General features: G+C 32.6%; 2 protein-coding genes across 2 annotated transcripts; one reads left to right on the top strand and one right to left on the bottom strand.

Annotated features, from left to right (window-relative positions):
* Positions 1–531: 531 nt before the first annotated feature.
* Positions 532–20,576, bottom strand: LOC107449998 (2Fe-2S ferredoxin). Its single transcript, XM_016065700.4, has 4 exons — positions 20,156–20,576; positions 5,277–5,389; positions 4,235–4,367; positions 532–1,163 (listed from the first exon to the last, which is right to left on the bottom strand). Exons 1-4 carry the CDS (start codon positions 20,284–20,286, stop codon positions 1,052–1,054), a joined length of 489 nt encoding a protein of 162 aa, XP_015921186.1. The 5' UTR covers positions 20,287–20,576; the 3' UTR covers positions 532–1,051.
* A 185-nt stretch (positions 20,577–20,761) lies between these two features.
* LOC107449999 (cytochrome c oxidase subunit 5B, mitochondrial) lies at positions 20,762–21,130 on the top strand. Its single transcript, XM_016065701.4, has one exon. The coding sequence runs from the start codon at positions 20,762–20,764 to the stop codon at positions 21,128–21,130; it is 369 nt and encodes a 122-aa protein (XP_015921187.1).
* Positions 21,131–22,432: the final 1,302 nt, after the last annotated feature.

Genomic DNA, 22,432 nt, shown 5'->3' with positions numbered 1-22,432 from the left:
GCACATGTCCGTTACAACTTTGCAACTCCTATTTTTGCAGTAGTTAATGAAACATTAAATAAATCGTTTACAGAATCGAAAAATAAATTCTCGTGAAGATTCCACAGATTAAGATACTATAAACGCCATTTCATCGTCATTTTTCCTCACTCTTTTCTTTCTTTCTTTTTTGATAAGATATGATTGGTAAAAGCTTCTAAATTTTTGGAAGATTGAGAAATATTTTGGAATGTTAATGAAGTATGATTTCCATCAGCACAATTTCAAAAACGCCGTTCGTGTTAAGATTAATAACCATTTTTCATTCACAGTAAAAAATGTCAATAAATAATTTTGTCTTCAGTTTTTTTCTTCATAATTATCAATTTCATAAAGTAAAAACGAACATGTACAACAAAATTGATAAATAGAAAAACCCATAGTACGTCTAATAAGCCCTACTTTTGAACATTATTATTCCATTGAAAGAATAAAAAACAATTGTAATTTAAAATCTAAGAAACATCAAATAATTAAAAAAAAGGAACAATAAACAGAGAAAAAAAAATCTTTATTAGAAAAAAAAGGAAAAATAAATAATAAACCACTGCAGCGAATCAGGCACGCACGTTAATAAAATGTAGATTTAACCCAGAAAGTATACATTTCATATACCAGAAAGTGTGCTTACATTTTCATATACGCTTTCTCTGACTGGTCTGGATAGTACGTTTTATTATTCTAAAAGGAGACCATTATTAAAGTATACTACTAATATACCAAATTTCAACACAAAGTGCATTTTCCAAGTAGTGTCCTTTTTTAGCATGCAAAAATCAGATCAAATGTTATAAGTTTTTTTTCTCATTTATTTAGTACACTGTACACAAAAAATAACTGTTGCACACGTTTATCTTTTCGTAATATTTTTCAACAACACACTAATTAGTATACTTACATCCAAGACAAAAAAGTGTAAATGGTTAAAAAGAAAAATTCTATAAAAACATTTATTTATAAGTTAACACTCTTTTTTTTTTATCTTCACATGCAAGGTCATATTTGTAGAAGATCAGACTTGTTCACTTTGATTTTCGTCTCTCGCATCTTTTCGTTCCGTTGGTACTTTAATGAGAGTTCCTTCCAAATCAGGTCCCACAATGATCGCACAAGCTAATCTCGATCTGAAAATAAAATTTAAAAATTAAAAGTGCATCTCTAAAATGATCGGGTCATGAATAACTGCTGCAGTGAAGTTGGTAGATATTAACTCAGGTACTTTTTAAAATATTGAAAGGTTAACAAATTAAGGTAGGATTACTTCCACAATGCACAATCTTGAGTAATCTTGCCATAATTGTATTTGCACTTGGATATTTTGAACATACTCTTTTAGCTATTGAAACTTCATGGTTGAGAAAACCATCTTATCTGGTCATCTTAAGATAAACCATGTGGATTTATCTTAATTACCAATGAAGGTGAAACAGAATTTGCCATGAAAAGTTTATTTTATTTTTAAGAACGTTTCTCGTCCACTTATTAAAAGGACCAAATCATGAGAACATTGGGTGGGTGGTAGGGGATATTATTTAAGTCGCGCTAGAGCTGCACTATTGGTCTGGGAAACATCCCTGAGGATGATCCGAAGACATGCCATCGCAATTTTGATCCTCTGCAGAAAGGATGGCTCCTTGGCTTTGGTAGCCCTGCGACCTGTGACCGAAGTCTAGTACTTTACGGTAGAACAGTTTAACGAGGATTGATACCGCGCAATGAAGTTGGAATCATCAGGGGTCTGTTCAGACATTTTGTGAAAGGTCCGTTTTTCGTGAAATTGTGAAAAAATTACTCACATTCTTTCAACCAGGGTCCGCTTTTATGAATTTGGGCAAATAGGGTCCGTTATTGGGAAAAAAAAAACTTTTCCAATGAGTTTTTAAATTGTAAATAGATACAAGATTATGCTCAACACTGTAAAATAATAATTAAAAAAATTATATTTTAAAAAATAAACAACAATTGCTGCTCCTAAATTAGAGATGCAACATACAAATATTTGGTATTCAGCCTATACTGCTGAATATTCATTTCGGACGAATAATGAAAGAATCGTCTGCAGAAGACAAAACTTAATTCGTTTACATCCATCTTTCTTGTTTTCTGCCCTGGAAAGGGTTTATTCGATTAACAAAATAATAATGAAGATAAACAAATTTGTGAAGGGTCCGATTAAAAGAAAAATCATTTTGTGAAGGGTCCGTTTTTAAGTTAAAATATTTTGTGAAGGGTCCGTTTTTATGAAAAGATATTTTGTGAAGGGTCCGTTAACGGACCCAAATTTCTTCTAAACAGACCCCTGATCATAGAAAGCATCGCTTGAAGAAATGGTCCGTTGGAGAGCCAGGAACAGGCAGAGTGTTACAAGTGAACAAAAATAAGTATGTCATTGCTGCCTCAAGTGAAACTAAGAAAAACTACGTGTTCAAATCAGGGATTTATTAGACTAAAAACATAGGGGGAGGAACAATGTTAGACTATAAAATTAAAAAAAAGAAGAAAAAAAAACTAGGCTATTTCTTATAATTTCTGTCTCCTTAAAAACAGTTTAAGGCTAGTATAAACCAATCATTGATAAACAAATCAAATTCTATTCATTTAATGTTAGAGCATGAATTGCTGTGGATCTTAGATACTTAGGACATTTCAAAAAAAAAAGTTAGAAACAAGTGTTTTATAAAAATAAAAATGAGCCGTTTAACATGAAAATAAATTGTGTTAAAATAACAAATTTCTTCTTGGTTTAATTTTTGCTTCTAGATATCTACTTCCGTCCCCTAATCATCATATAGTGAAAAAGTAAAAAAATATGTTGTTTTTTTAAATTTATTTATTTATAAAATGCTAACTTAAATTTTTTTTAAAAAAATCAAGCGTTGAATGGTATGAATAAATTTAGTTATTACAATTGTTGAAAAATAAGTGCTATAACCATTTTAAAATAAACATCTGGTATATGCGATCGCAACGCTCGAATACGCCATCTGGGGATAAGACTGGTTCCATGCTTTTGGCCCTTCCCTTTCCCTCTCCTCCTCTTTTCAGTTGTATGGATGGTGTTTTCGACACTAGGGAGCGCTGCAAGCTGTATGCCACTTATACTTCCGGGTTACTGTTTCCGGTGTATTTTAAAGCCATTTGGCTCACAACGTGATCATTGTGTTAAGATTCTTGCAAACGTGGTGTTTGAATACTTATTACTGAACTTAATCTTGCTCTTCGAACAATATGCTAACACTAACGTAAGATGGTACACGGCTTGCAACACGAACAAACAGTAATAAACAAATGGAAAGAGGCCAAATCAAGACTGCCAAAAAAGCGAGTTATTCAAAATCTAGCAACCATGTCACCTTTTTCAACAATACATCTCTAAATAACTAAGACAAATTTTCACTTCAAACTCACCAGAATTACAAAATAACATTAATATCTTATAAAATACGGCAGATTTGAGCTCAGAAATTATCTAATTTATTTCTTTTATTGATATCAAAATTATCCGTTTGAAAATATCGCCTCACAGAATAACATGTAGTAAGCAGCTGCAAACTTTCTAACCGGAACTAGAGTAGGCGTACAGATCGAGATTGTTATTGTTTAGACTTCTACTGAAAACACCATCCATAGGAATGAACTACAATATTTTTCCTCTTCTTAATATTTTTCGCGTATTTAATTGCTAAAAATATTTTTTTAAATTTCCGTGACGCTTCACTTTAGAACTATGTTTAATGTAGCTTTTCGTTCTATATAGATTCTTCATTTAAAAGTTTTAAATCTATTTGGAAATCAAGACAGAAACTAACGTACCTCCTTCTTCTATGACTCTCCACACGCTAATGGTGAAATCATATAAAGTGTTGCCGTAGGTAGACTTCTGCTCTACGCCATCTGTAGCCTATTTTGATCGCCAACGCAGTATTCCTTTCTATCCCAAAACTGTTAACCCTCGTGTCATTTGGGCTACACGTAAACCATATAACCGTACTTCTTAAATTTGAACGGAAACAGGTGTATTAAGGTTCGGCGTTTCTTAAGAGTGTACTCAAGAAGACAATAATTTAGAAATATTAGAGCGATTTTGCAAAGCATTGGGGTTTTCCAGAATCGCAATTTCAACTTTTCTTGTAGTATCGTTAATGAGTTAGGGTCAAAAGAAACGCTACGCAAAATCTTTCCATTGTGAACTTACAGGTTGTGAATTTCAGGAGCTAGGTCCAAAATATCCATTTCATCTTCAGTGATTTCGTTCTTCAGCTTCTTAAAAGTCTTCTCCTCAAGAATCACGTGACAGGTTGAGCATGCAAGAGTAGCTCCACAAACTCCTGAAAGATAAAGCATTAATAAAGAAACCTTGAAAAAATGATGAAGACTTTACACAATATCTAATCACGTTGATGAGTCTCTTTAACGGAGTGAACTTTGGAGTGCTTGAACTTTATGATCAACGTGAAATAAAAAAATAAAAGCAATCGCAACTTTCCGAATTTTATTGTAAAGAAAAAAAAAAGTTTCCGAGAATCAAATTGAAATTCGGGGCACACTGCATAACTTCTGATTTAAATGAGAAGATTACTGTGGGCTAAGACCCTTTCTTACTGGTTAAAGTTCTTACGAGTGATTTCAAATTTTGTGAGTTCATGAAAATAGGGTCTAATTCTAATGAAAATGGTTCTTACGAATGGTTAAATTATGCGCAAATTTAACCACAACAATAAAACTTCCTAGAATATTAAGCCTGTTCACACATCACCTCGCAAGCATAACATAAGCGGAAGAATACACCGGAAGTTTCCTAAATTTCTTCTGGTTTTAGGAAGTACATTCAGTCAACCATCCATTGCTTTGTTTGCGCAAAGTGAAATGCGATGGCAACATTCCAACTCGGCCAATTAAATTCGTTTCATCTCGTAAACAGGTAGATGCGATTCTCTCGCTATCCTTGGCATGTCTACTCACTATGTGGCTGATTCAGATCTCTTTTTTTATTATAACTAGAAGGTATAGATCTATGTTGTTTATTTAATTCGGCTAGTAGATTTTTAACCTTTATCTTAAACATTTTGTTTGAAAGGCATCTATTATGTTTTCGATGGCGAACACAATTAGATTGAGAGTTTTTATTTTTAATGGAATTTTCCCCTATAGGTACAATAAGTCTGAAGCCATCCTATAATTAGAAGGATGCGTCTGATATTTCACAAAATAACTTAAAGAAAAAGTTAGGTACATACCATAATCTTCTCCAGCTTCTTCGGTTTCGGCGATTGCATCCCTCAAAGTGATACCAGGTTCAACTTTCATCGGAATGCGCTGTCCTCCATGGAGTTCCACTGTAAATGTGACCCTAAAATAAATTTCCATTTATAAAACAAATGAGATAGGTACTTTATTTACGTCCCACTAGAGCTGCTACTAGAGATTATTTACGTCCCACTAGAGATCCGAAGACATGCTATAGTAATTTTGATCCTCTGCAGAGGGGATGGCTCCCCTGAGACACTTAACGAAAGAACAGCTTAACGAGGACCAATACCGTGCACACTTGGTCCCTACGCAGGTTGATCAAAGTGGTCCCCCACCCGCTTACTGACAGCATCCATTGATGCTTGACTTAGTTCTACTGGGAACCGTGTCTTTACGTTCAGTCCACTGCGGCAGTATAACAAATGAAGTTCACTTGAAGTATATCATTTACTGAGGGGTCGTTCAAATATTATGTAAGTACCTAATAGGGTATGTGAATGCTTATTTTTGCTGACAAAGGCGGAAGAAGTGTGCTTTCAATGCTTTCGCAAGACATTAAAATTGTGGTGGTTGGTTAAAGTTCAGGAGACTAATATTATTAGAATTTATATTATATTTTATAAACATAGAAAATACTGTAGTATGAAGAAGGTTAATCAGCACAGAGCGTCATACTATAAAGACAGCTTAGATTTTACTTTATTATAATCGCCGTTGAATAGCCACCCCAATCTTTGGGTTCACGACTAGCAATGTTCAACTCTGTAGCTTCGCAATTTTTAACTCAATCCAGAAGACAAGGGAACTCCTGGATCAAGTATTAGAAGAAATTTGCCTTCCTGGAGGTTACATGGAGAGGAAAACCACGAAAACCTTCCATGGTTAGCCTGACGACAAGGGAACTCAAACCCATGATCCGTCTACCATTGAGGATATTTTACGCCCGCACTGTTGTCGGTGCAAGCCGGATGCGAATTCGTATCAACTAGCTATCGCTGGGATTCAAACCAGGGTCACTTCATTGGAAGGCAAACGCTCTATCTCTGAGCAATCACGACTCGTCAGCTTAGATTGTTCTGGCAAATGAAAAGTGAGAGTCCAAGTTCTTGATCATAACTGTCGCGGTTACGGTTAAATTGAGCCGCCGCACACCTCTCCGCCTGTATCAGGGAACTGATACGTATCGATCAGGGAAAGTAACACGACGGCCAGATAGAGTTCGTTGTTCGGGTTTCTTTAAATTGTCCGGAGACTCCTTTGGTAGATTCTGTTCTGTTGAGGCAGGACATTGGGATCTCGTTTGGTTCGGATGAAAATATTTCAAACGCTTGGTGGATAACGTCAACAGGTAAGGTCTGTTCCTTGTCGCATATGAGAGTAAAATGTTTTTCATTTCTCCGAATGACTTTGAATAGTCCGTCATAAGGAGATTGCAAAGGTTCCCTAACTGAGTCCCCTACGCTGACAAATACGTAAGAACAAGTTTTAAGTTCAGAACGTATGAAAATTCGACGATTATCATGGTGTGATGTAGGTTAAGGTCACAAGACCTGGAATATACGTCGTAATTTACTGACAAATTCTAGTGGAGGATGACCATTCTGAGTTGGAATGAAGAAATCACCTGGTAAGCGTAAACTTTCACCATAGACTATTGCAGTTAGGGTTGCATTAATGCTCTCTTTAACCGTGGAAGGCAAACCGAGGGAAACCACTGGTAGAACTTCTGCCCAGTCTGTTGCCGCATGGCACTTTAAAGCGACTTTGAGAGGCCGATGAAAATTTTCTATCAAGCCATTGCTTTGTGGGTGGAAGCTTGTCATTCTGCAAAGTTCAATTCCAAGTAATTTCGTCAGGCTGTGGAACAATGTGGATTCGAAATTAATTCCTTTATCAGTCATGATGTAGGTTGGTATGCCAAAAAGGCAATCCATGCTGACGCCATAGTGGCTGCTTACATGCTACAGAGAAAACTTCTGGTCGACGTGTAGAACGGTCTATACACGCGAGGCAATATTGAAATTGCGGAAACAGCCCGATGAGGATGAGACCCAAATGTACACGATCGAATCTTTTTCGAAGGAATGGGTATTGATCAACCCGACTACCAGTATATTTATTAATTTCCGATCGTTCCAAGACATTCTCGAGTCCACTTCACACAGTCTTTGTTGATGAAAGGTAAAACAAATTTCGAACAGATTAGTTTAGATATAACTCGAGGGCCAGGATGTGACAATTTGTGGAAAGTATTGAAAATAGTACGACAATGAGATTGTGGAAGTACGTTTTTGCATCTGATTTAGTAACTTAAAATATCGTCTGCACTAATCAATTAGCATATTTCAGGTCACCCCCCTCGGACTATTGCGATTGAGTCTTAAAACGTGAAGATCCGATTATTAGATTAAAAATTATTTAGGGTGGTCTTTTTTTTTTAATTTTCAGCATTGTACATTGGTTGTAAAGTAAGCGGAAAAAATTCGAAATTGAGATTTTAATATTTTTGGCAACATTGCATAAATAGCTACATATTGCAAAAAATAAATTTCGAAAGTAATTTCTTAAGTGTTTTATGAAATTTTGATTCACCTTAACTCCTACTAAATTTTTTATTTGCTGACAGCAAATGTCGCAACTCCAAATAACAATTGCTACAACAACGTAACATAACGATCTATTCGAGTTGACCTTTTTGGGCAGAAATGGACTTGATGATTTTCGTATTGCAAGTAACTGACCGATGTAAAAGAATAGCCTGGTGACCCTTGTACTTAAGTTTTTGTTTTTTCATTCGTCGTTTTATTTACGTGGCATCTTGCGCCAACTAAGCACATGCGAGCAGTCCTTCCGATGAGGTTAACAGGATTCGAATGCCAGCGATGGCTGGTCGATAAGAATCCGTATTGCACCGGCTACGGTGCTCACGTGAATATCCTCAGTGGTAGACGAATCATGAGTTAGAGTACTTTTGACGTCAGGTTTAACCGTGGGAGGTTCTCGTGGTCTTCCTCACCATGTAACGCAAATATGAGTTAATTCCATCAAAAAGTTCTCTACGGAGGCAAATTTCTCCCAAGAGTACCTTTGTCTTCCGGATTGGGTTCAAAATTACAAGGCTACGGAGTTTAACATTTGTAACTGTAAACCCAAAATCGGGTCGGCTGTTCAACGACGGTTATAAAATAAAATGATTAACCTTTCGACAGCACCATTGAGGTAAATTTATGACAAACATACAGTATTTCTATATCTTCAAACAATCCTCTAGACATAACTGAACCAGCCACTACAGAAGAATGAACAAACATTTTCTCAAAATCTCTCTCTAGAGACGAATAAACTCCCAAACAATAAGCTTCAAAAATTACCAATCAGTATAATTGAACAAATTCCGGTGTCAAAATTAAATATTCCCCTCAGCAATGGAAACACGAACAGGTCATACCTTTTCCCAAGCAAAGGTAAAAAGCACTTAAATCCAGAAAGTTACAGGGCTTACTAACTGCCTTCTCTAAAACATGCAAAAATATCATCGATTTGCAGGTCTTTCCTAAACTTTTTCCCAGATTCGGTCTTCGCTTATCCAACACTAAACAACTAGCTATAAAACATCACTCAAGTTTTTTACGACAAAGAAACTAGGTGCTAGATGTGGACAAATCTTTTGACTCCATTTACAAGCTAATTTTATAACTCCTGTTGAACAGCAGTGTTTCTCTCTTGTACCTTCAAGAAATGCAAAGGTTTCAAGTTTCATTAAAAGTATTTATTAAACATAAACATTATCAAAATAAGACAGCAACCTCTCAGGCCAGAACAGAGCAAGTACTGAGACTGAACCTAAACATCAATGCATCAATAACGTCACAGTTACAATCACAGTTAAAACACATATGTGACACCCCTCCTTGAAGTTCTTGAAATTCAGTCAGAATAAAATTAATGATATACATTTTAAAAGTTCACTCACAAATTAAACACAATACTACTAGTTGCATATAAAATCATTTAAATAGTGAGGTCTAATGACCCTTCTTCCAGATCTTGTTCTATACGAACTGTCTGAGTTATTTCTCTGAGGCCCTACCAAAACATTTGCTCCATCAGAACCAGAATTATCAGGAAATTCAAAGTCCGGAACTACTGCAGACTTAAATTTAATCATAGTAGGTCTTAAATGTATGCGGTTCCTTACCAGCGTTTTATCTGAATTTGTTTTAATAATATAAGATCTAGGATTTTTATGTTTCTCTATAACCCGGGCAGGTTCCCAAACACGTTTATTGAAATTATAAGCTGTCACTACATCACCGACTTTTAGTGGTTTGAGCTTTTGCGCACCCCTGTCATAATAACGTTTCTGCCGATCCTGTTTTTGCCCAAGCTGTTTCTCAATGTTTTTAAAAACTTCAACATTTAACAATTTGTTGTGAATTGGAATTTTAGTTCTTAATCTGCGCCCATATAGTAGCTGAGCAGGAGATACATTTAGCCCTGAAATAGGAGTGTTCCTATATTCCATAATTGCAACTACCCATTCTTTTCGATCTTCAAATGCTTTTTTTAAAATGGCTTTTACAATACCAACAGCACTCTCAGCCATGCCGTTGCTTTTAGGATATCGTGGGCTTGCAAAAATACACTCAAAATCCCATTCTTTTGCGAAGCTCTTAAATTCATAACTATTAAAGGGACTGTTATCACTTACTACAATTGATGGAATTCCATATCGCGAAAAACAAGATTTTAGTTTTTTACTAATTTCAGCAATTGTTTTACTACCTAGCCTAATCACCTCAATCCATTTAGAGTAATAACATACTACAACTAAATAACTTACATTTTGAAAGTCCAATATATCTATCGCTATTTTTTCAAAAGGCTTAGTAGGTAATGAATGAGATATTAAAGGTTCTTTAACGTTAGACTTTTGAAATTTTTGACAAATTTCACATTTTAAAACTAGCNTTAAATTCAACATCTGACAAGCTTTCAGACCCAAAATAGGTTTTGATGTTACATCGATAACAATAAATTTCAAAAACACTTCATCTCTACCATGTACACATTTCAAATCAATTTCACCTTTTGGTGTTAACTCAAAATTACCATATGACAACAATGTTACTTTCGTATCAATCAATTTTTTATCAACAGATAATGTCATGCTATTAAATACAGTAAGTGGCAATATATTTGCTTCTGCACCAGAATCAAGTTTAAATTCAATGTCATTACCCTCTACTTCAATTTTTGTTAACCAGACATTTTCTAAACTATGTACACTAAAATTTTTATCTTCTATAACAGAATCATTGACATGACACTTTCCGTATGTTACACTATCTATAAATAGAGAAGCGTTATCAGAGGTGTTTTCAACTTGGTTAACACTTTTTTGTGTAGGTTTTGCTGTTTTACACACTGCTGCAAAGTGGTTTTTTTGTTTACACTTCGCACATGTTCTGCCAAATGCAGGGCAACTCTTTTTTGCATGGTGTTTCCCACATCGATAACACTTAAACGTATCACTTTTCTGGCTTTTTTGCACAACTGCTATTTTAGGGTGATTTCGCTTAATTTCATGCACTTGAGATGCTGCAGTGACAGTTTCCAGTTGAACTTTACTTGTCTCCGCCGCTCTAAGAAAATCAGCTGCCTTCTGCAATGTTAAATCAGTCTCTCGGAGTAGTCTTTCTAGGAGGGCTTTTTCTCTAATTCCCAGCACCAACCTGTCACGGATTAAGTCGTTTTCTTGGCTGCCGAAACCACATGTGGAAGCTAACGTTTTCAGTTCAGTAAGATAGCTGTCTACCTGCTGCCCTTCTTGTTGAATGCAAGAGAAAAATTTGAATCTCTCAAACACAACATTCTTTTTTGGCATGCAGTATTCTTCAAATAACTCAACAACGTCGTCAAACTTCTTTAAATCTTTATCTGGACCGGCCTTGAACGTATTAAATATACTCACTGCTTCATCCCCAAGTACGTTGAGAAGTATTGCTATTTTTATCTGGTCTGACTTTTTGTCCTTTTCTGACGCTATTAGATAGTTAAAAAACTTCTGTTTCCATTTCGTCCATATTTCTGAAAGGTTACTTGAAGTAAACTTTATTTCGCATGGAGGCCTAAACGTCTCCATACTTTTATTATGAACACTAAGTCCTGAACGAAACTAGAACGAAAAACGAACACTAAGTTCCTCTAAAATACATTTAGGCAAGCATACACGCTGACACCATGTTTCTCTCTTGTACCTTCAAGAAATGCAAAGGTTTCAAGTTTCATTAAAAGTATTTATTAAACATAAACATTATCAAAATAAGACAGCAACCTCTCAGGCCAGAACAGAGCAAGTACTGAGACTGAACCTAAACAACATCAATGCATCAATAACGTCACAGTTACAATCACAGTTAAAACACATATGTGACAAGCAGACCCATTTTTTTTGGGTTTACGACTACAAACTCCGTAGCCGTGAAATTTTGAACCCAATCCAGAAGACAAGGGAACTCCTGATTCAAGTATTGTGAGAAAATTGCCTTTCTAGTACTAACATGTATTTACGTTACATGGAGAGGAAAAACACAAAAACCTCCCACGGTTAGTCTGGCGGCAACTCTAACTCATGATTCACCTACCACTGAGGATATTTTACGTCAACACTGCGGTTGATGCAAGACGGATGCAGAATTTGTATCGACCAGCCACCATTGGGATTCGGACCTGGTTCATCTTATGAGAAGGCGAACGCTCTGTCCTCTGAGCCACCACAGCTCTTTTAGATTTATTGCATTGAACACACCGACTAATTAACAGAGAAACATCCTTTTGCTTTACTGTTATCTATTTATAGTCATTGCAAATATCCCTGGAATGTTGAGTCTTCTGTTTGTAAAGAATTCATTAATTTCCTACCTTTGAGTTCTAATACAATAATTTAATTTAACACTCAGAAAAAATGCAAATAGCTGATTCATTTTTATATGATTTAAGATTTCATTCAACTTAGATTTTTTTGTCGAAATGTGTCGCTCATTGTATTTAGAGATAGTTAATAACTCAAATAGTTAAAAACTATTGTTAAAAACAAACTAAAACTTACAAGCTAATTCTATATTTTATTTTATAACCGTCGTTGAACAGCCGACTCATTTTTTTGGATTTAGGACTACTAATGTTCAACTACGCAGCCTTGTAATTTAGAGCCAGGGTTGGGGTTTTGGACAGGACACGTGGGTTTTACTGTCTTAAATTGGATAAAACTGTCCTAAACTGGATAAAACTGTCTTAAACTAAATAAAACTGTCTTAAACTGTCTAATCCTTTAAATATAAATATGCTTTTAATACTGATAAATAATGTTTTTGCATAAGGATAAATAATGCAATATTAAAAGATATTAATAATTTAAAAAAAAAAATCTAAATTTGTTTAAAAATTAACCTTTTATCCTTCACAATATTTTTTTTAAAAAATCTTATAATGCATGCATCACAGGATGATAAAAAAGACATCTATTTTTTAAAAAAATTGTTTTTAAATATAAATATATTAGTTTAAATTGGAAATACAAAATAACTGAAAAATGTATTAACAGTTTTGAAGGGCATAACATCAGCTTCAGTTACTGACACTGGTGATGTATCACCACTATGCTAAAAGAATTGAACATGAATGAAATAAAAGTATTCTTGAATAGTACTATAGATAAATAAACCTGCTTATGACTAACCAAGCACTTAGTCCCTAATAGCTTAACCTGTATGGCAAGGTCAAACTTCAGTTATGTACTATTGAATGAGAGGACCAATTGAACTTGATTACTGATTAATCTTCCTTAGTTTAATGTTTAAGTTGAAGAATCAAACAATATTAATAAAACATTATACTTTTAAAAACAAATATTCTCTGGTAGATTTAATTATCAATATATTATTAGTTCTATGTTTATTTTACCTTTTAAATATTGTTCAAATAAAATTGTAACGTAATTTGAGTAAAAGGGTTTTGGACAGTTTAAGACAGTTTTGGACAGGACGGTTTAAATCGTGGATTAATCCATTCTGTCCTAAACCTTGCCAACCCTGTTTAGAGCACAATCCAGAAGACAAGGGAACTCCTGGATCAAGTATTGGGAGAAAGTTGCCTTCGTGGAGGTCTTTTTCATGGAACAAACTTGTATTTGCGTTACATGGAGAGAAAAACCCACACAACAGACTGTGTTGCTACTGCCTGCACATTAGTTGCAGCCAATACAAAACGCCATAGGTATACTACAACTAAACCTTAAGACTGTCTACCTCTCACGTGCCGACCAAAGAGGCCAACAAATGGCTTGCACCATTAGCGTGCGGAGAGTCATAGAAGAAGGAAGTGCATTAGTTTCTGTCGTGATTTTCAAACAGATTAAAAACTTTTAAGTTAGAAAACTATATGGAACTGAAAACTACATTAAACATAGTTCTAAAAGAAAACGACGTGGAAATTAAAAAAAATATTTTTAACTAGTAAATACGAAACATATTAAGAAATTAGAAAATATCAAAGTACATTCCTATACAACTGAGAAGAGGAGGAGAGAGAAGGGAGGGTCAAGACATGGAACTGGTCCTCTCTTCAGATAGTGTATTCGAGATTGGCGATCACAAAAACAGGTCATGGATGAAGTCCATACATTTGTGGAGTACAAAAGGAAAAAAAGAGCATGTACAAATTGAACTTTTAAAATACATTGGTGATTCAATGTCACTCTAGTTTTATGCAAAAATGCTTTCTGCAAAGTTTCTTTTGCTGAAGAGTTTAAATAGCAATAGTGCCAAATGGTAATTCTCGGATATGGTCTGAGAGGTCAAGAGTGGCACTTGAGTAAGAGGTCAAAAAAAAAAAAAATTTACATTTTGGATCTCTCATAAATGTTTAAAAAAAATAATCTTCATTAATCATTATGCAAAATTCATTATTAATTTTAAAATTTTTTTAACACAGCAGATATTTTGCATTTAATTTATAAAGAATTTCTTAAAAAAACTTATAAGTAATATATTCTGAAAATTAAATATGTGGTAAAAATATATACAACTACAATTCTGTAAGTACAAAATAGCGCTATCTAGAAAATACCTTAGAAATGAAACAAGCATACCCTTGGACTTTTCAGGAAGGGGTCCCCAAGTTATTTATATAGGTAAATTTTTTTTTAAAATTTAGACTTAAAGAACACACTAGACATATCTGTTATCAAGAATATGAGAAATCATCAATTGCTGTACATTGTTAGAATCTTGGGCACAAATTAAATTTTGACAATATAAAAATTATTTCATATCACATATGTATGCTAACTCCCTGAACAACACCACCTCTTCATAGAACGTGGAAAAGCATTTTATCCTGACTTGCACCTCTCAGTCATTGTGGTTTTCTTTCTTTTTTATCATCTTTATCTCTCTTTCTTGGCTACTGTGGTTTTTCTACATTTATTGCTTCCTTTTATTTATCAATTCATTGTGGACAACTTTATATTTTTTGTTTCAAATCACTTTTGTTTTTTTCTCAGTCACAGATTTGAACGTGTGAAATATGTTGACTTTTCCCCCCCTATTTATATATTTTTGAAGGGAATAAAATTTTTAATCAAGTAATACCTTACCCACAGGGTTCGCCAAGTGGGCCCACTTTGAAAAAATTTTTATTGGGCGGGCCCACCTTGAAAAAACCCACTTGGAACGATAAGTGGGTTTTTTCAAAAAAAACTTTTTTTTTTTTACTAAAACTTATTGTTTCGCATTTACTTTTATATAATTTATTGTGCAGCATAAATTTGTCAAATAGAGTTGCATGATTTATATGATTAAGTTTTTAATATTAGTAAAGTAAAAGAAACTCGAATATTCATATAATTTTATAGTAGGTACCTACTATTGAAAACTTCAAGTGGGTTTTTTTCAAAAAGTAATATTTTAATGATATTAAATGAAATAAAAATTTAAATAATATACTCTGGAAAGATCAATTTTTCAAATATTGTTGCATGCTTTATATATTAATAAACAGGTTATTATTATTAATTCATATGTTTAAAAAAATTGAAAAGAAACAATTTTTTTCTTTTTTTACCAAGTGATACATTAACAAATTTAAACAGTTTTATTTTCTGGCTTTAAAAAAAAAAAAAAAAGCAGAGGTAAAACTTTTTATAAGAGAACTTTTTAAAATTATTTATCTAAAAATGAAATCATTTTCCTAGGGTTAATTATTTGAAAACAAATGGGACAAGTAACTGATACTCTTTATAATTATACGTAGTTTTAATTTCACTTTCTATTAACCTTATTATAAAAACATGTAAGACCATTAAATATTTATTTCAGTTTTTTATTTAACTCAAGTCAGATGAAATTTTAGTTTTTACTGATTATAAATATTTACAGATTATAATTTTATAATAGGTAATATCCATATGTTTAATAAATATAGTAAATAAATGTGTGTGAAAACAAAAAGATTAATAAACTTGTTCCTTTTATATTACTGCATTTATATTTTATAATTCTTGAGTTAAAAAATTATGAAACGTAATGTACTTAAAAATAAAGAAGATTCAAATATGTATTAGTGATAATGCGTTATTTAAACTTAATATAAAATACATATAACCAGGGTTCCCCAAGTGGGCCCACTTTGAAAAAACCCACTTGGTGGTTTTTTTCACAAATTGTTTTTTTTTTAAAATTTGGTTCAAAAAGAAGTATCTCCTAATACTATCATTGGACATATCGTTGAAGTTAACAAATATTTTAGAAATGTGCATCAAGCACATGGATGGGCAAATGAAAAAAACTGCTTGATGACCAAATGATACTAGGTGGAATTCATATTGTGAGCGCGTAAAAACTTTTGCCAATAATTACCATAAATATGAAGAGATTGTTCTTGAACAATTTTATATGTCAAAAAAATTAAATAATGTTGGGCTTTACCAATAAACTATCAATTGGGAAAAACAGATATCAATTGTTTCTGAAGCTTTAAAAAAGCTTCAACCAGAAAACATTTCAATTTCAGAACCTGTTGAAATATGAATTAACTTACTATCGTGTGATGAATTAGAATCCCATAAACATTTTGTTAAAAGATCAGGCTGTTCAGCCACATCATTTATCAGCATATGCATCCTGGATCCCGAAACAAGGGGACAATTTTTAAATGATGAACAAGACCAATTAGCAGAAAGCTGTCTTTCTAAGCATCATCCAGAATTTCTGCCACGTGTTATGGCATCCAAAATTTCCGATCCTGAATACTTTCCAAAATCAATGATGCTTGACACTGTTATTGAACAGTTTTCATCAAAAAATAGTGGAAAATTATGGCAAAAAAAAAAAAAAAATAAGTAAATAAATAAAATTCCTAGCTTCCACAAAATTTCTGTCAATTCTTTTTTCTTTGCACTCAGCACCAGCATCCTCTGTCTCTATCGAAAGACACTTTTCAACTTTCGGTTTGGTGCAGAGTAAACTTCGAAATAGATTAGGAATAGATAAAGCTACAAAACTCGTAAAAGTGTATTGCCATCTAAGAGAGAAATGTAGACACTTTGAATCTGTTGTATGATAATAATAATAAAGGAAAAAATTGACCTTTTTTTTAAAGTTAACTCTTAACATCTGCTGACAATTTTTAACTATTTGGAGAAAGTTTATCACAATTAAAAAACAGTTAAAAATTAAAATATTACTTTTAAGATTTTTTAAATATTTTTAAGATTTCATTTGAATACAATTTATTTTGTTTCTTTTAATCATGTTTAAAAATATTGAAAGCAAACAAAAAAAAATTTATTAAGTGATACATTAAACAACAATAAACAAATTTAAAGTTTTATTATCTGATTTTAAAAAAATGAGCTATAACTTTTTATATATGCTTTTTTATAATTTTAAGATTAATTTGTTTTTTGAAACTATAAAGTTAAAATGCATATATTTATCTAAATATTTGAAAAAAGGGACAAGTAACTGATACTCTTTATAATTATACATAATTTTAATTTCACTTTCTATTAATCGTATTATAAAAACATTGAAGACCATTAAATATTTATTCCAGTTTAATTTTATTACAGGTAAAAGTCAGATGAAATTTTAGTGTTTACTTATACAACACTATTTAATAAATAAAAATATTTTCACAGTAAAATTTATGAGCACTAAATGAAAAAACCCAATTTTCCCCGGGTTTTTTCAAATAAAACCCAATTTTCCCCGGGTTTTTTCAATAAAACCCAGGCGGGTTGGGTTTTTTCAAAAATTCCCTGGTTTTTTCAAACCCTGCTTACCCATGCACTTTCATAGGACTATTTACAGTGAACTCTCACTTATGTGACGGCCTGAGAGACTAACAGAAAAAAGAAAACAAGTGAAAAAACTATTCAAAATTGTAAAACGCAACAGAAATTGCTATTTTAACACAAATATTCTGATGATTTAAAGATTAAATGTTAGTATTACATTAATAACTAACAATAGTAACATATCAAATAACTATTTTTAATCCACAATTGATGCTTATTCTTGTTTTGTAAAAGCTTTTTTCTTCATAGTCATAGAAATAAGATAGTTGAGTGTGAGTTGCTGAATTAAACAGCAAATAGTCTTGAGTAGTATTTAAAGCTTTTAATGCTTTTGTATAATTTGTGCAACTTTTTCTTCATTTTTGTCATTATCATCATTCATTCCATCATCAGTCATTTCACTAGTAATGTTTGCAAATCGTTATCACTAAAATCAATATTCCCATTTTTTTTCAGTTTTGTTGATTTGATCACCACATTAATTTTCATCAGAAAATAGAAATCCTGCTTTTTTTGAAGCAATTTCTTATGCTAGAATCTCCAATACTCCTCCATGCAGCGCATGCCATATTCATACACGAAGAATTGAAATTTTGACATTGAAAATGCCATTGTCTACCGTTGACCAGCCTGTTTCTAGTTTAGTAAGATATTACAGGTAATCAAAGTTTGAAATCAAAGTTTTCCTGCTGTGAAATTTTAAGTAACGAATTATATTTTTAAAAAAATCAAAGGCTGTAGTTTACTTATGCAGTGTGAATTAAAGAAACTACTTTAAACTGAGCAAAATTTGGCAGATCTCCTGGATGGGCTAGTTTATAGAAAAGCAAGGTCTCTTTGACTTTCTACTATTGGTGGTGTAATGGATATTTTTCTCGAAACAACAAAGGTGAAATACTTGCAAGAGAAAGAAAAACAAACCACCGCCCTGCATCCATCAACTTATACTTTTATTATCTTCAACAAAGAGATTTTTTGTTTTGTTTTATTTTTAATTCGAGAACTTTTCCTTAAAAAATTGATTTTTTCCTATTTTGCGAAGAAAAACTTTTTTAGCCATTATATGAAAGTTTTTGGCTTATAATCGAAATATTTATTTTTAAAGCGACACACAAACAAATGATAATTATTATTTTCCTTTAAAATGAGCAGGGACCTGTAAAAATCTTCGTATAAATGAATAAGACACATAAAAGAGGTGGTGCATAAGTGAGAGGTCACGGTCTTTAATAACATCATTATAACATCTTAATACCTACAGTTTTAAAAATGTTTTTAGACACAAAAATGAAAAGAAAAAAAAATTTGAAGCTAAGGTAAGCATTTTTCATTACATTACATGATACTATAGACAGTAACATATATGGGTTAAATGTCCTTTAAATTAATATGATTAATCAAATTATAGATTAATGAACCTCTGAATTTCCCAAATTGAGGGTTGGCTTTATGCAATAGAAGCAATCAGATTCCTTCTATGTAAACCTACAGGAAATGAAAGAATAAAATTTCCTAATTTAATCAAATAATGAATAAATATTTTGAAATAATTTTTTGCTTAATTTATTCATTGAAATGTGTTCAATTGAATGCAGCAAGCAAATTATCAAATATTTCAAAAACATTTCCAAATTTCTATGTTTTAAAATACTTACAATACCTCAAATTTCGTAACATAGTCGAAAAGATTTGATTTTGGTTCAATGACATGGATAGTACCTGAACTGTTACCTCTCTTTCCGAACTTCCACATCAAAAGGACTATTAGCAGTTTCATGAAATTTTTTAAAAAACAGAATTTTGAAAAACTGCTACACATTAGGATATGCACAAAAAAAAACTTCTATATACTAATTCATTTAGGGGATGCTGAAAAATGTTAGTACAGTATCCATATTTCTATTCATAGAATCTATTATTTATTCATATTTCTATTAGGCTTCGCGTGCAGATCCCAAAGCGGGGTGCCATCCCTTCCGCAGAGGATCAAAATTGTGATGGCATGTCTTCGGCTCATCCTCAGGGATGTTTCCCAGACTGTCGCCAATAGCACATTGTGTAGCTCTATTGTGACGCAAATGAACAAGAAGATATTCATAGTAGTAAATTAGGTACCTATTACAGCAGCACTTATAACCACAATATCAGCAACGCCTATTACCACAGTTAATAAAGCATCACTATCACTGACGCCAGGAATAATTTGATGCTTTTTTTTCATGGAACTTTACCATTAAGTAACAAATCATACTGGAAAATATGCCAAATAAATTCGTAACAAATAAATAAAACGAATAATATGGAGATTTCTGGAAAATTAATGTTTCAAAAATATCCAAAACCATAGGTACATACAACTAAATGAGAGTTAATATAACAATAGTAAAACTAAAGTTTTTAATATCTTATTATTTAAATTTGCAATAATTAAATAAAATTAACAGACATTATATATTAAGAAAATAAAAACAGGTAGTAAAAATAACAAACATACTATAAACTTACTTATTTTTTGATAAAGTGCTGGTACTCAAAAGACGAGTCACTTGTTTCAAATTAGTTGAACTGCAATAAACGGGTCTGAAAATACTTCTTTTAATGGCATTAAAAGCAGATGGGATTTTAGTAAGATTCATTGTTAAAGAACAGAAATAAACACTACACTACATTAAAATTCATAAGAAAAATTAACAACCATTCGCGACGACAACAAGTGATAAACAAATATAATTTCGAAACCAACCTTTTTCGTCCCCATAACGTTATTTACCTCAGCTACAGTTAATTTAAACGACCGGCAAATTCAAAAAACTGAGGAACGTGAAAGCCGAGAGATTAATATCAAAAGTTGCAATGCGAGAAATAGCAAAATCCTGCCCCGTTGATTATTAATAGTTTATTACGTATTTTATTAGCATCACGTTTTGAAAAAAAAACTTAAATAAATATTTAGTTTCTATGCAGTTAAATTTAGAGAATATTTGCAGATTTATTTTTGGCAACCATTTGTACTTTACCCACAATCGATTTGGATTGTTTATGAAAATTTAGGTGACCTTCCAATCACTCTTTTAATTTCTATAACGAATTGTAACTCGTTCTTGTAAAAGAATGGCTTTATTATTAAAAGGTATAAAAGCTCCTATTAACTTGCGTCAGGTATGTTGCGTAACTTACCGCTACAAGACAACCGAAAAAAAATTACCCCACTACATTGACCATGCAACTGGATTAGAACGTAAAGAGTTGCTTGCAAGAGCTGCCGGTAATGATGACCCCTTTGGAATGAAAGTCTTAAAAAGGGGTGCCGGTACCAAGGATAATCCTAATTTGGTTCCTTCTTTTGAAAGCAAGAGAATTGTCGGCTGCATTTGTGATGAAGATTCGACTGCTATCAACTGGCTATGGGTACACAAGGATGACCCTAAAAGATGTGCTTGCGGTCATTGGTTTAAATTAGTTGATGCTAAACCACTGTAAAAAAATTAATTTCAATCTGTGTATCTAGTGCATTGTTGCAGTTCTGCTATGTAAAAGTTTCAAACGATTATTAAATATAATTTATACTTTATTGTTAAATGTTATTTTGTTCAAATATATTTTTTAAAACAAAACATTGTGAAAATTTCCATTGCAATTAAACTCTTATGATTTAAAGTTACTTCTATTTATTTTATTTACATTTGTTTGAACTTATTCTATGCCACATTGTAGTGATACTTAAAATAATGATATAATTATAAAGAGCGTGATCCATATTCTGATCTGTCAAGCCAACTACAATTAAATAAATTTTAAACTTAGATTAATTTTTTTAAGAATAGATTTAAAAACTACAACATGTAGATGTTTGCCTGGTGGGTGGTTACGACTTATACCTTTAGATTTTTTGACCCTTTCTGTGATGTTTTTTTTAGTTTCTCGCGGGCCGCTGCCCGGAAGTTGCCAAGACTTGGTGATTATTCTGCCACATATCAGGATACAAATTCTCCCCAAGAGATATATTAATAATATACTGTAATGCTAAGTTAGAGAAGATTTGCATATGGATGCATGTTCAGTTACCATAGAGCATTTTAATCAAAATCAGTCAGTTATTGTGTGATCCTTACCTTGTAAATACAAATTGTGAATTCACAAATAACATAGCATTAAATTAACGAAAACTGTTATTACAATACTAAATTAATTTACGGGTTAGAGTTAATAAATTTCAATGACCACCGACATTCTTTTGTTTTTTGCAGGAGAAATATTTTTAATAGCAGTAATAATAATGAAAACACAGACAGCTATAATTTATTCCCGGTAATAATGGCATTGGTTGTAGATAATATCTGACAAAGTGAATTTATTATTTGTTGGACTTTGTAAGGTCGTTGTTAGAGCAGTGTGCTAACATCAACTTACTCAAGAAATCACCTTCTGAGGAGCTAAAAAAGACCTACAAAAACTATGCCACAAAAAAACCCAGCTGGGAATGAGTATCGTAAGCGTTTTCCTGAAGGTCGCTTAATGTCGAAAATCAACCTCTGACTGAGCAAGTCTCCTTTTCCACTGCAGATGAAAGTGTTAGAGAAATCCAGCTTGCAAATAAACAAGTAATCAGTGATGTTATTGCCTCCGAACTTGGAATTTCACATTGGAGTGTTAATAACATTCTTTATGATGTTTGCACATGGTTCTTAAAATGCTATTGTATGTATGAAAGGGGAGAGGGAATATTTGCAGGATTTGATTTACATGTCTGATGAAGATTATAGCTTCTCTATGAAAATAGTG

The sequence above is a fragment of the Parasteatoda tepidariorum genome, chromosome 6, assembly GCF_043381705.1.
Source record: "Parasteatoda tepidariorum isolate YZ-2023 chromosome 6, CAS_Ptep_4.0, whole genome shotgun sequence".
Classification (NCBI taxonomy): domain Eukaryota; kingdom Metazoa; phylum Arthropoda; class Arachnida; order Araneae; family Theridiidae; genus Parasteatoda; species Parasteatoda tepidariorum.
The sequence above is the reverse complement of the archived record's forward strand: the minus strand, read 5'-3'. Positions and strand labels throughout refer to the sequence as shown.